Here is a 13,274-nt window from a genome sequence, read left to right on the forward strand (position 1 = left end):
GGCTGTGCCGTGAGCGGAGCCACCCTGCTCGAGGACCCCAACCGTCCTGTGCCTGGTATGGGTCACCCACCCCAGAATGCGGCACTCAGAGGCCCTGTTCCAGGGCTTCCTTCCAACCCGGGGGCTGCCACAACTGCCAGGTCTGCTGCTAGGAGGGGGCGGGTGCCGAGGGGGCGGATGGAAGATTCTGGAAGAAGCATCATGAGTTCAGGTCCTCACCCTGCCACTACCTGCTGTGACTTTGGTGAGTGCCTTTGCTCTGGGGGAGACACAACTCCCTGGCCTCAGTCCAAGGAGAGTCTGGCGAAAGCTTCTCTTTCCCGGCCACACTGGAGCATTCCACCCAGATTCCAGAGATGCTAGAGCGAAACCCAGCTCGGGGAAAGGCGGCCTGTGGCAGAGCTGGGGGCGCAGGGCTCTGTATCCGGTGGGAAGGGTAAGGGAGACCTGAGGATGGTGAGGCTGCAGGAGGGGCCTGGTGTGGGGGCCATGAGGGCAGGAGTGGCTGCAGCCGGTCTGGGGCAGCTCAGCGGGCAGGGCTGGACTGGCTGGCTCCTGGCCAACCTCACCCACCCCAGCCCTGCGGGGTGTCAAGGGCGTGTTAACAGGGATGCAGTGCCGCTGCCTCCCCCTCCCCGCTGGCAGGAAGAGCAGCCCACCTGCTGGAATCTGGATGTGTGCACTGAGAAATGCGGAAAAGACATTTATTACCAAACTATAAATTAGAGGAGGTGGGCAGGGTGCAGTAGGACGAGCTGAGTGGTCACGTTTTGGGCATCTGTTCCTTCTCTCTGTTCTCCTGGGCCTGGATCCTGAGCTCCTCCTGCAGGCGCTCCCAGGCTCGGACCACCTGGGGAGGGAGTTAGAACCAGGCAGGGCAGTGAGTGGGATGGGCCTCTGCCCTTCCCAGACTCCGCAGAGCAGTGGGCAGGTCTGAGCTAACAGCCTGGGAAACACAAGTGCCCCCTTTACCAGTGCCCAGCATTCCCAGGGGGACAAGGCCCAGGCACACACCACTGTCCACCAGCTAGTGGTCCTGTTCCCTCAAAGCCATGGCTGCGGGGAGGGCCACTGTCCAGGGTGACACGGGGCCCAGGCCAATTCAGCCCAACCAGCCAGGCCCTGTGGAGCTGAGGCAGCTGGAAGGAGTGGCAGTTTAGGGGGGCCTCCCTGAGGCTGGGTCACCAAGGAAGGGCCCGGCACACCTTCCTGCCTGCCAAGTTCTGAACTGCCTAGGAATGAAGGATCCCCAGTGAGAAGAGGCGCCTTGGCTTGCCCCCCTCCCAGCATCAAAGAGCACTCACCTTGGACTGCAGGTAGAAGGAGCCACCCACGGATTTATCGTTCACCTTGAATAGGTGTTCGTAGTTCTGCAGGGGAGGGGAGACAGTGAGAGGGTGTGCGGTCTCGGGGTTACAGAGGCAGGGGAAGCTAGGAAATGACAAAGAAGGAAAGCCAACGGGTTCAACCCTGATGCCCCGCGTGTCCCACTATGCAACCCCGGAAGCCACTGTCACTGCTCGAGGACAGAGAAGTGGACAGGTGCCCACGGGGGGAAGGGGCTCTGTCTCTGCCACCGCTGGCCTCAGGCCTAGAAACGAAGGAGTGACAAGCAGCTCCCACAACTTGGGAGTCCAAGCTGGGTGCAGCCACAGCCTCCACACCTGCCTCTTTCCGCCAGGCCACCCTCACTCCTCCTGATCCTGGTGGCCTGACCCCTCAGCCTGCCATTCTGGTCTGCCCAAGCAAGACCGGTCTTAGAGCCAGCCTGCTAGTCTCACCTTCTGGATCTCCTCGGGGCTCAGCTTGGAGACATTGAGAATCTGCTGGGCCTCCTGGAGGCTGAGGCCAGACAGGTTGGAGGCAGCTGCAGACTGGTGTCCAGCACGTCCTCGAGCATCAGCTGCTGCCCGGCTGGCTGTGTGGATACCGGGGTGAGTGCTCAGCCCTCAGCGGCCCAAAGGTTCCCCTGGGCCTTCCATGTGGGCAGCTCAGCCCACCAGGTGGCATGGGAGAAGACACGCGCAGGGACCAGAGGCATCCCTTCTCCAGGAGTGGGTTTTTTTGGGGGACTGGATGGGGAACATATGAAGTGAGGACTGACCCCACTGGAGGACAGGGGCAGGTTCTGGTCCCCAAGACCATGAGATGTCCCTCTTCTCTCCCCTACCGCTCATCCCAAGTGACAGCAAGTTGGGGAGCTTGAGGCTACAATGGGAAGTAGGATGAAGCTGTAGGTAGGAAGAGGCAGTAACAGCTCAGTTGAGACCTGGCTGCCCACCAGCTACCTAGGCCACAAAGCAGGTGGTTCAGGTGACCTCTTCCCTTTCAATGGCCCTAGAATCAGGAGCCATTAAGCTTTTTCTTTTTTTAAAGATTTTATTCATTTATTTAATTGACAGAGAGAGAGAGACAGCGAGAGAGGGAACACAAGCAGGGTGAGGGGCAGAGGGAGAAGCAGGCTTCCTGCAGAGCAGGGAGCCCAATGCGGGGCTTGATCCCAGGACCCTGGGATCATGACCTGAGCCGAAGGCAGACGCTTAACCGACTGAGCCACCCAGGCGCCCCATTAAGCTTTTTCTTAAAGGGTCAAAGAGTAAATATTTTAGGCTTTGCAGAACAATTAAAGTCTGTGTTGTAATTACTTGACTCTGCCTTGTAAGCAACCAGAGGGTATGGCTGTGTTCCACTAAAACTTTATTTACAAAAACAGGTGGCCAGGTGAACCAGCTTGCCAACTCCTGCCTCCATGTTCATGTCAACCGGTTTCCCTTTCATGAGAATGTCCCAAAGTCCAACGATGTCCCCCACCCCCGGGAAATGCCCCAGGCTGCCAGAGGGTCCCTGCATTCACTATGGGCCCAAGGTGAACGGCCATAGATAGGAAAGGAACCCCCAGCCCAGGGGGAGCCAGGGGCTCAGGCTTACCTGCAAACTCCTGCCGCAGGGCCCGGGCAAAGGCCCTGCCCACCACCTGCACCCCCATCACAATGATCTGGGCCAGGTATTTGGCCTGTGGACAAAGCAGGTACCTGGTTAGCAGGCTGCATTCTCCAGAGATGGGACCCTGGAAAAGGCTGCCAAGTGGCCAGGTCTCTGAGGTAATGAAGCACAAGCAGCAGGCACAGGCAGCTCCTTCCAAAGTGCCCTGATAAAGAGCCTCTGCTCCGGGTGGCTTCAGAAGCAATACTATGGCCTAGATCCAGGACCAGGGGCTGGTCCCAGACCATTAACTCACCCTGCCATCCCAGGCCTTCTGTGCTTCTGAGACTGGCAGCTCCCACCTTTGTTCAAGCAGCAGGGAAACTCAGGGAGCCTGGAGCCACCTCAATTCTCCCAAGATTATTCACCACCATTCCAATCAACACAACAAAAATGAACAAGACTCTCCACCTTCAGGCAGCAAAAAGCCCAGTAGGGGGTCATTCAGACAAAGATACCGAGGGCCAACTGCTGAGGGAGAGCAGGACTGGCCACCAGTTCCTCCACTGGTTCAAACACATGCAGAGTCAGCTAAGCTCTGCTCAGCACCCGGCCTACAAGGATACACAGAAGCCAGCCATGCCCTCAGAGCTCCTCACACTGACCTGGCCCGGCAGGGAAAGCATCTACAGTGGCGCAGCACGGTTTTCTACCCCGAGACGGCGTGGTTCAATGCACCACGGAGTGACAGAGTCTCATGAAGCATGCCCAGGAGTGAAGAAAGGCAATGGAGGGAAGCCTCAGTATGAGATGGAAACTCTGGGAAAAGATATTTCTACTGGGCTGGATTTTGAGGGCAGGCAGAATCACAATGGGAGTACTGGGGCTTTCTAGGCACAGGGACCACGGCGAGTCCAACAGGAGAAAGTGTAAAGGTTGTCCTGGGAGGGGCGCCTGGGTGGCTCAGTCGTTAAGCGTCTGCCTTCGGCTCAGGTCATGATCCCAGGGTCCTGGGATCGAGCCCCACATCGGGCTCCCTGCTCTGCGAGAAGCCTGTTTCTCCCTCTCCCTCTCCCCTTGCTTGTGATCCTGCTCTCACTGTGTCTCTCTCTGTCAAATAAATAAATAAAATCTTTAAAAAAAAAAAAAAAAAAGGTTGTCCTGGGAGCAGCCAAAAGCACAGGGGACTTGTAAAGTCATTAGAGATAAGACTGAGAAGGTGGCTGAGATAGGAAACTGTACAGACCCGATTGGGAACAGAGATTACATACTGATAGCACATATGGAAATGGCCTGGTGCGTGCAATGGTACAAATGAGGGTGTGCAGAGGACCTGGAGAGCACTCACTGCAGGTCGACACTGCTCACAGGCACAACCCAGTGGTTTCCCTTTCTCTTCTTTGCTCTTGTTTGTTGTTAGATGTTCCATCAGTCAATAAGTATCAACTGAGCCTGGGTGCCAGTCACTGTGCCAATCACATTCTAGTTACTGTGCCATTTAACCCAAAAACTCAAGACACCGAGGCACAGGGAGGTTTAATGATCAGCCTGAGGACAGGACTAGTACTCAAGGGGAAGGTGGGCAGGAAACCCCAAATCGGTGCTATTAGCCATGGCATCTCCAGGCTGCCCACCCCACACAGGATCCTGCAGGGAGGGCAACTGAGCAACCTGACAAGGATCAAGGACCCAACCCAGAGGCCAAAGAAGGGCTCGTCAGATTCCAGTGGAATCCGGACTCCAGAACTGGCCTGGTTTGGCTTCCAATGAACCTGCCCTTACGGGCAGGGTGGGATGTTTGTTCTGGGACATTAGCAGTAATTAATAAATGGAAGTGGGTTTGGATTTCACAAGTAAGTAGAAATTTCATTAAGTCCTTGATTTCACACCAGAAAGCAAAGCTCAGCGAAGACTGGCCCCAGTGATCAAAGGGAGGGGGCGGGGCTGCAGCCAGCTGTGCTGTGGGTGTCAAGACAAATAATGGATGTCCTGCAGGTCAGGAAGTTGCCCAACTTCCCCCTCTGTGCCCAAAGCCCCTCCCAAGTGGGACAGGAGGTTCCCAAATGGGGTGCTGGTCCTGTGTGAGGTACGGAGAGGCTCACAGGCCAGTAGGTGACTTCAGAGGGTTCCGCGGGCCTGCACACCCTTCGGGCCTCAGACCATCCGTGCATCTGCTGCCACACACCCGAGGGCAGCCCCACTGCTCTGCCCTTCCTGCCCACGGACTTCTCAGCAGTGCTGGCTGCTGCTCAGTAATGAACATTAAGAATGGAGAGTGTAACTGCACAGCCCCCCCAGCCACCGCTGCAGGCTTCAAACCACCGTGGCCTGGTGGCCCATCATTCCCGCCGCCAGAGCTCCATGGCTGCCCCACAGGCTGGAGTAGCCTGCGGTTTCAAAGGCCACCCCGGATGGCCAAGGGAGCTGCCTGGCTGGTCCACGAAGGTTCCTGTCGGAGGCCTCTCCAGGGGAGGAAGTGTGGCATGTGGTCATACAGGCGAGCTTTGGGATCACCTGTGTGCGAATCCCAGCTGCGCGCCTGGCACAAGCTCTCAGGTTCCCTCAGCCTGTTCCCTCACCTGTGAAATGTGGCCAATAATAGGACTGTCAGGGATTTGATGAGATAATGCTTGCAAAATGCTCGGCACAAAACCTGATGATACAGTAGGTGCTCAATAAATGTTGCTTTTCATTTATTACACGTCTTTGTTTCACAAAGCTTGACAACGGTCAGACACTATGGAGTAACAGAGCTTTTCCCAATAAGGCAACTCATTTGACATATCCGCTGATTCCTCAGGGGAGAAGCCTGCAAAAAGCCAGGTGACATGCCAAGGGCAGTGAGAAGCAGTGTGGAAGAGGAGGGAGAGGGCTGCTTTGGAGCTATAATCTGGACTCCTGGCTTGTCTTCTTGTTAGCTGTGTGGCCCTGGGCAAATAATTCAACCTCTCTGAACCTCACTTTTCTTACCTGCAAAATGGGGAAAACAGTATCTTCCTCTTGGGGGGCTGCAAAGTCCTCAGGAGGCAATCCACATAAAACCAACCGGGCAGTCAGCAGCAGGTTCAAAGTGGCCCAACAGCTGCCTTTGCTTCTGGACCAGATCCTGCTTGTCTAGAGATCATCCACCTATTCAGTACCCAGTGCCAGGTGTGGATCAGCTATGCTCAGAGTTCTGCCAGTGACAAGAAGTGATGAAGACAGCCACTGGCTGAGGCCTCTCCTAGAAAGTCCCAAAACATTCCATAGTCCACTGACTGACACTTGGGCCTGAAGACCCTGGACAAGAACAACGGCATCCAAGTCAGGCCAAGCTGCCAGTCAAGGAGCAGAGGTCAGAGCCACAGACCGCCAAGCCTGGGACCCATTGTGGATGACACACATGCTTTCTGATCTGAAGACCAAAGCTCTGCAGCTGGGGCAGAAGAGCACAGGCAAGCATTAGGGGACACTCAGGAACGTGGCTTATCTCATGTTAAGCGCATCAAGAAAGGAACCTGCTTTCAGACAGACCCATGTGCAATGTTCCCTTCAAAGCCCAGTTCCAGGCTCTTGGGTCGGTGGGCAGAGACTGCCACTGAGACTAACCCCCTTCTCAAGGAGGCACTGAGATAGGAGGGGGGCTTTGTTCACCCAGAGCTCCTGCAAACAGCCGCTGGCATCACAACGAGGCAGGGGGGCAGTCAGGATCATGGTATGCCTGGGGGCCCCGCCTATGGCTGGCATGGGAGCCCGACTGGTATTTGAATGAATGTGACAACCAGGTCACCATCTGCAAAAACTCTATGCCCCCAGACAGGGTTTCCAAATTCCTGTTGCTACCACTCCCTCTGCTGGAGGGCTTCGGCCATCCCCCAACACACACAGCTCTCCACTGCCTGCAAAATCAGTCCACTTCTCGGCCTGACATTCTCAGCTCTGTCTGGCTACAAACGACTTCTCTGGTTTTCTCTCCCCTCACCTCTCTCCGCCCTGCAGCCCTATCATCTACCTCTAAATCAGCTAGCTCTCTTACTTGTTTTACCCAATGTCTCCCAATTCACACACCATACAGGTCACTCTTCTCAAGTATTCAGTGATTTTAGCGTATTCACAAACTCTGTAAATACACTAAAAAGTACAGAATATTACTAGCTCCAGAACGTTTTCATCATCCCCCCAAAACGATACCCATTAACCTTGAATGTCCTCCCTACTACTCTGATGCTCTGTCAAAACCCAACATCCTTCAAAACGGTACTGCTCCCCACCCCAGTGAAACTTTTCTAGAACACTATCTTTTCCTATTAATATGCTGTCCTATTTTACAGACTTGCCCGATTCTTCCTTTAGGATACAAACTCCTCCAGAGCAGCATTTTACTTGGCTCTTGAAGGTGGCTCAGAGTTACACACAGGAATGCATGAGAGGGACCCGGTTCAAGGGTTCATTGTAGGTCCTCAAAAAAACGGCAGCGACCGGGCTCAACTCGTCTCTGAAACCACTGAAGTGATCCTGAAGGAATCAAACTCCCCGAAATTCAGGGTCCTTCTCAGTGAAATGGGGACAAGGACAGTACGAATTTCTTAAGCATTAAGTGAAAAAATCCACTAAGCCCTCAGCTCAGGGCCTGGCACTTGCAAGCTGTTACGTTATCCTTATCATTGGTTAAGAAGTGGCTCCCCAAACCGACTGCCTCAATCACTTGGGGGAACTTCTAGAATCTCCGGGGATAGAGCTCAGGACACTGCATTTTTTAAAGGGTCCCCAAGTGACTTGTTGCAGCCAGTGTGGCCCAAGTCTGTGGACCGGCTCCAGGTGCCAATGGTACCGCAGAAACGCTCAGCTTTCGGTGTCGCGGGGCCTGGTCAAGCCCCAGGTGTGCTACTTCCTTGGCAAAGTCTCGCAGCCCGTTTCGTCAGCTTTCAAAAGGGAGAATAACAGGCGACACCATCAACTAGCTGCGGGCCCGCGCAGGGGATCCCAGGCCGGCCCTGGCCTCCCGCGGGGGCTGTGCGCACATGGCGACCGCCTCTGCCGCGTATTTTCCGGCCGGCTACGCCCGCCCTGCCTTCCGGTCAAGCGGCTCTCCGTGGCCCCGGGGCCGACAGCGCCCGCCGCAGTCCTCCCGGCGCGACGCCCCCGGACCCCGCTTCCCGCCGGGCACGCAGGCGGTGCGCGGCGCCCGCAGCCCGGCCGGAGCTCGCCGCCCCGGCCCCGAAACGGCCTCCCTTCCCCCCAGCAGCGCCCTACCCGGAGCTCACCATAGTGGCCGCTCCGCCCCGGGGTCGCGGGCTCCGGCTTCCTGGCCCCGCCGCTCCAACTAAAGGGCGGCCGGCGGGTCAGAGGTCAAGGGAGAGAGCGCGTGCGTGACGCCGCGCTAGGCATGCGCACTGTTCCCTCCAGGGGGCGGGGTGTGTCGTGATGTAATCAGTGGGCGGAGTCAGAGGCGGAGCCGGCTTCTGGTCGACAGGACCCAAGGTGTCCCTCACGTTTATCCTGCTGCGCTAGATGCAACAGAATAAATGCATCTGTCAAATGCGGGGCAATTTCTTCCCTTCATTTTGCCAAAATATTTGGTACTAAAAGATATGTAATAAACCTACAACACCCCACGAACATGAGTAGGATGCCAAAGTCTCAAAAATATGTAAGAAAACAGGAAACCTCAAAACGGGTTTCCTTCTAGGTTCCTTCTGCCTGGGAAGATCTCACTCTCTCCTCCAAGTTCTTGCTCAAGTATCACCTTCTCAATGAGGCCCACCCTGCTCTCCTACCAACGCTGCAACTTGCCCTGCATTCTTTTGTGTTTTAGTAACAGCTTTATTGAGATAAAGTTCGCTATTTTAAAGTGCACAATTCAGTGTTTAGTGTATTCAGAGTTGTGCAACCATCACCACTAGAACACCAGAACATTTTCATCAACCCCCCAAAAACCTCCCTACCCATTAACAATCACTGCCCCTCCCCCAGCTCCTGGTGACCACTAAGCTTTTGTCTGTTCCTTTTTTTTTTTTTTTAGATTTTATTTATTTATTTGACAGAGAGCCAGAGAGCACAAGTGAGGGGAAGGAATGGCAGACGGAGAGGGAGAAGCAGGCTCCCCAATGAGCAAAAAGCCTGATGCAGAACTTGATCCCAGGACCCTGGGATCATGACCTGAGTCGAAGGCAGCCGCTTAACCGACGGAGCCATCCAGGCGCCCCTGGATTAGTCTGTTCTGAACAGCTCATGAAAGTGGAATTGTACTGTATGTGGCTTTTTTGTGTCTGGCTCTCAGTCCCTTCTATTTTTCCCCCCCCGAGTTCTTACTTATCACCTTCTGCCATATTATTTTAATTCATTTATTTTATGTTCATTGTTTATAACCTATTCTTTCCACTAGAATGTGGATTCCTGGTGGACAGGACTTTTCTTTTTTCTCCACTCTTGGACAGGTGGCTGGCACAGGGAAGATACTCGACATGTGATTGCTGAGTGAATGTTAAGTCAGGCTGCCTTGGACTATGTTTTGGACCACTGCCCTTTCCTCCAACACTCCAAATTCTTTCTTCCCTCAGTGCGGTGGCCGCCCTTCCTTTTGTCTGAAATGTTCTTCTTGCGGTTCTGTGGCCTCTCAGCTCTCATCTCAAAGGTCGCCCCTCAGATTGAACACCCTGCTCTCCCTGCATCTCAGGTGCTCCCTTTTCACATAATTTGTCCTCTTTTTTAAATTAAGTAATCTCTATGCCCAACATGGGGCATGCTGAACTTACTACCCTGAGATCAAGAGTTGCATGCGCTACCAGCTGAACAAGCCAGGTGCCCCTGTTTTGTCTTCTTTACAGCTTTCTTCACGGTTTGCTTACTTGCACACGGTCTGGCTCCCCGGCACAGGAAGACTATAACAAGTGCCTCAAGAGGCCTTGTTTCTCCTGTTCATTACTGTGTCTACCATCCAGAGCACTGTCTATGTGCTGGATGAATGAATGAACTCATAGCAGCTGAAAAGGACTCAGGAGTGAAGTGAGACCTGGGACAAGGGGGAACCAGAGCCAAAATGCCCTCACCCATCCTCCTGTCCCCTTCCCCTTCCAGTCAGCCAAAAGACCATAGCAGCACAAGAGGTGGCCAGCTTAGAAAAGTTTAATTGCTGAAAACATCCAGGGTATATTCAGGCCAGTCCCTGAGGGGTTCACACCCCCCTTGATTGGGCCATCAGCTCTGTAATGCCCCCTTCTACTGGTTTCAAACCTGAGGAGGAGGGCAGCTGGTCCCTGGCCCCTGAGACTGATGCTGCTCCAAATGGCCTGGCAGGGGGCCAGCCCCCAAGGCTCTTGACTAGAAGTGGGCCAGCAGGCAAGATGGGATGGCGTGTAACAACTGAAGGTGCTGGGCGAAGCCAGCCCAGGCTGGGACCAGCCCAGGGGCGTGCTACTGACCCCCACTCCCACCCCACCCCACCCCACTGCCACGCCCCTGGTTCCACATGCTAGCAGGCAGCGGAGAAGCAGCCAGTCCCACAGAAAGCAGAGGTGCAGACAATCCACAGGAGTTGCAGCGGGGCCCAGAGACCACAGAAGTGCCCAAGGCCCAGAGGAAGCCAGGGCTTTTGGGACAAGGTGTGCCAGGGCCAGGAGGCATCTTCCAGTTTGAGGGTGAGAAGTGAGGTGTGCAGGGGGCACCACACCAGGTGGTTCTAGGAGGTGGCATCGGCCGGTGAGGCTAGAGGTAGTGGTGGGCAGGCTAGTCCTGGGGAGATAAACCGAGGGGGATGAGAGGTTTGGGGAAGCGGGGTGACGTGGGCTGCAGGGTGAGGGAGGGAGGGATGGAGGGGATGCCAGGGCCCTCTTATCTACTCACCCACTCGTCCTCGTCCACACCTTCAAAGGAGTCCTGGGGGAGCGGGTCCTCCCGGTTCCCCAGCTTGGCCACCATGGCATTTAGCAGCTAGGAGAGTGGACAGGAGAAGAGGTGGGAAGGCAATAGGATAGGACTTCTAAGCCCAGGACCACAGGACCTCACAGTTTGAACCCCGTCACGCTTGTGAAGAGCCGTGTTCATCAGAGCCCTGACAAAGTGGATGGTTTTCACAGAAAGAGCCACTCAGCAGAGATCAGGGCTCCGAGGCAAACGGACACGCAGCACTGGGGTCACAGGGCAGCTGTCTCCGCACATTGCCTCAGACGCTCAAATGTGCGCCAGGGTCAAAACGCACTTGGGTCCCAAACCCTTGGCTCTGTTTGCGTTGGGCCAGGCGGGAGGAAGGCCTCTTTCTGCCCTTCCCTGGCTTCCTGAGTCCTGTGCCCCATTGGTCAGCTTCAGGGCTCTGGAAGGTCTCCCCAACAAGCTGCCCAACCGAGAGAGGGGAGGGGAGACCCTGGCTCCTACCCCAGCCTGGCTTGGACTAGAGAACTGGAGGGCAATCACCATGTGCCGCCAGGACCCCGTGCATGCCACAGTGACCAACCGCCTTCCGGGCCTACCTCCTCCTTCTTTTGCTGGTCTGACTTCTCTTCCAGGTAGAGTGCTGAGGGTGGGACCCGTCGGGCAGGGGCTTCACGGGGGGCCTGGCTCACTGGGGTGGGGGAGCGACAGCATCGGACATCAGCAAATCCCCCCAATGCGGACTCCTTGCCCAACCCTTTGGCACCATTCCCTAGGGAATCTTGTGGCAGAGACCCCAGAGGGGGTGACAACAGCTACTCCACCCTCTGTTCATAAGGCCTGTCGTGGGCACCCGGCAGTGTGCGCGCACACATGCGTGCATGTCAGGGGTGGGAAATGTGGTGGAAACACAGACCCTGGGCCCTGCCCTCAAAAGGCTCAGAGTCTGAGCCTGGAAATGCAAATCCTCGGGAGTGCTGGAGGTTTCTGTGTGCCAGCAGGAACGGGGGATCTTGCCCCTTTCTCCAATCCCTACCCACTCCCGGGCTTCCTACTCACCACCCCCCAGTTCCTCATCCTACCTGGGGTCATGCCGGCAGGCTGCAGGCTGATAAGCCGGGGCTGCCCATTAGCACCTCCCAGCCAGGCGCTGGCACTGAGTACCGGCTCCCAGCTCAAGGCTGTGTCTGGGAAAACATCATCCTGGAAGAACTCTTTCTGTAGGGAAGGAGAAAGGAGCTACCCTGAGGCACCTACCAGAGGCCCAGGGCACACCAGCATCCCTTGGGAAGGGGGTAAGGTAAGACCCAGGACCCAGGGCTGGGGTTTCTGCCAGTTTCAGAATCTCAGCAGAGTAAGGGGTACAGGTGCCCCAAAGAGCACTGAAATGGGACCGTTTGGTGACAGGGTCAGCCAGGCCCCAAAGCCCCTGATGGGGGCTGGGAAGGGAGGCTAGGTGTTTGGGGTGCTGGGCCCCCAACCTCACCCTGACTCGGGGTAGCCGGAAGGCGACAGGCTCCAGGGAGCTCTGGCGAAGACGTAGGCATCGGGCAAACTCTACTTCCCGCACGTCACACTCTGTCTTGGGCAGGAGGATGAAGCCCTGGGGAGAACAGGGGATTCTGAGCTGACACCTGGGCCCTCACGGAGCGCCAGAACTACGGCGTGTCCCTGAACCGTGGAGCTCTCTGGAGGAAAGATGCCCTGATCGGTAGCCCTGATTATAGCCTCTTTCTATGGAGATTTCATGCTACCAACATAACTTGTTCAATGCAGAGCTGGGGAGATGCGTGTGGCAGCACCATAGAACATTTCCACTGATGGATCCCACAGATACAAGAGGTAAGCTCGATAGCACAAATAACAGTATTATCAGCTAAAATAATTAAGAAGTGATACCCTGGATGTTTACTGCCCTGGCTCTTAATATAATTTATTTGTAGGCTCATATAACTTAAGACTTTACGGTTTAATTTTTAATAATGGAGTTTAACGCGGGCACACCCTGGCCCAGTGACCTGCTGACCCCACAGGCCCCTGCACTTCCCCATCTGGCCAGGAGAGGGCGTGGGAGCCCTGTTCCCACAGATCAAAGAGAACCAGGGAGCAACCCCGGGCTCACCTTGTGGGGATCCGGGGACGTGAAGCTATTGCACTCTAGGAAGAAAGGAGCCTCGGGGAGCAGCTCGTACAGGAACACGCGGGTGTCGCCCTGAGACGGGAGTGGTGAGAGTGAGGCGGCCAGCTAAAGCTGCCTTCCTCCCCACCTCTCAGCCGCCCACCACCCCACATGCACATCCCAGCCCACCTTGCCCGTGAGTAGCACCAGGCTGGTGTCTGGGTCATAGCTGGGAAGCAGGGTCGAGGGAGCCACGTCCAGCCCCAGCACTGCCAAAGGACCACCGGCCAGGGCCTTGGTGGGATATAGGAGTAGCTGACGCTCGCTTCGGCTGCAAGGGAGATCCGGGGAGAAGCAGGTCCTTAGAGCTGCAGGGGCCTGGGTTAGG

The 13,274-nt window shown here is 55.8% G+C and overlaps 1 protein-coding gene across 7 annotated transcripts in view; it reads right to left on the reverse strand.

Moving 5' to 3' along the window:
- The window catches only part of LOC116627794 (mitochondrial import inner membrane translocase subunit TIM16), a 72,178-nt gene that overhangs the window by 4,424 nt on the left and 54,480 nt on the right, over positions 1-13,274 (reverse strand). For 4 of the 7 annotated variants that reach the window (XM_032397710.1, XM_032397709.1, XM_032397706.1 and 1 more), the window contains 10 exons: positions 13,076-13,217; positions 12,890-12,979; positions 12,254-12,370; positions 11,850-11,985; positions 11,367-11,458; positions 10,744-10,830; positions 2,929-3,013; positions 1,782-1,918; positions 1,305-1,370; positions 92-850 (listed from right to left, as the gene is read on the reverse strand). In XM_032397710.1, the coding sequence (XP_032253601.1) occupies positions 764-850; positions 1,305-1,370; positions 1,782-1,918; positions 2,929-3,013; positions 10,744-10,830; positions 11,367-11,458; positions 11,850-11,985; positions 12,254-12,370; positions 12,890-12,979; positions 13,076-13,217 (1,039 nt within the window). In that variant the 3' untranslated portion in view covers positions 92-763. Of the gene's footprint in view, positions 1-91; positions 851-1,304; positions 1,371-1,781; positions 1,919-2,928; positions 3,014-8,165; positions 8,268-10,016; positions 10,633-10,743; positions 10,831-11,366; positions 11,459-11,849; positions 11,986-12,253; positions 12,371-12,889; positions 12,980-13,075; positions 13,218-13,274 lie in introns of those variants that run through there. The other 3 variants (XR_004298535.1, XM_032397711.1, XM_032397712.1) reach the window with 3 other exon arrangements.

This window comes from Phoca vitulina, unplaced genomic scaffold (genome assembly GCF_004348235.1).
Source record: "Phoca vitulina isolate PV1807 unplaced genomic scaffold, GSC_HSeal_1.0 scaffold102, whole genome shotgun sequence".
NCBI classification, from domain to species: domain Eukaryota; kingdom Metazoa; phylum Chordata; class Mammalia; order Carnivora; family Phocidae; genus Phoca; species Phoca vitulina.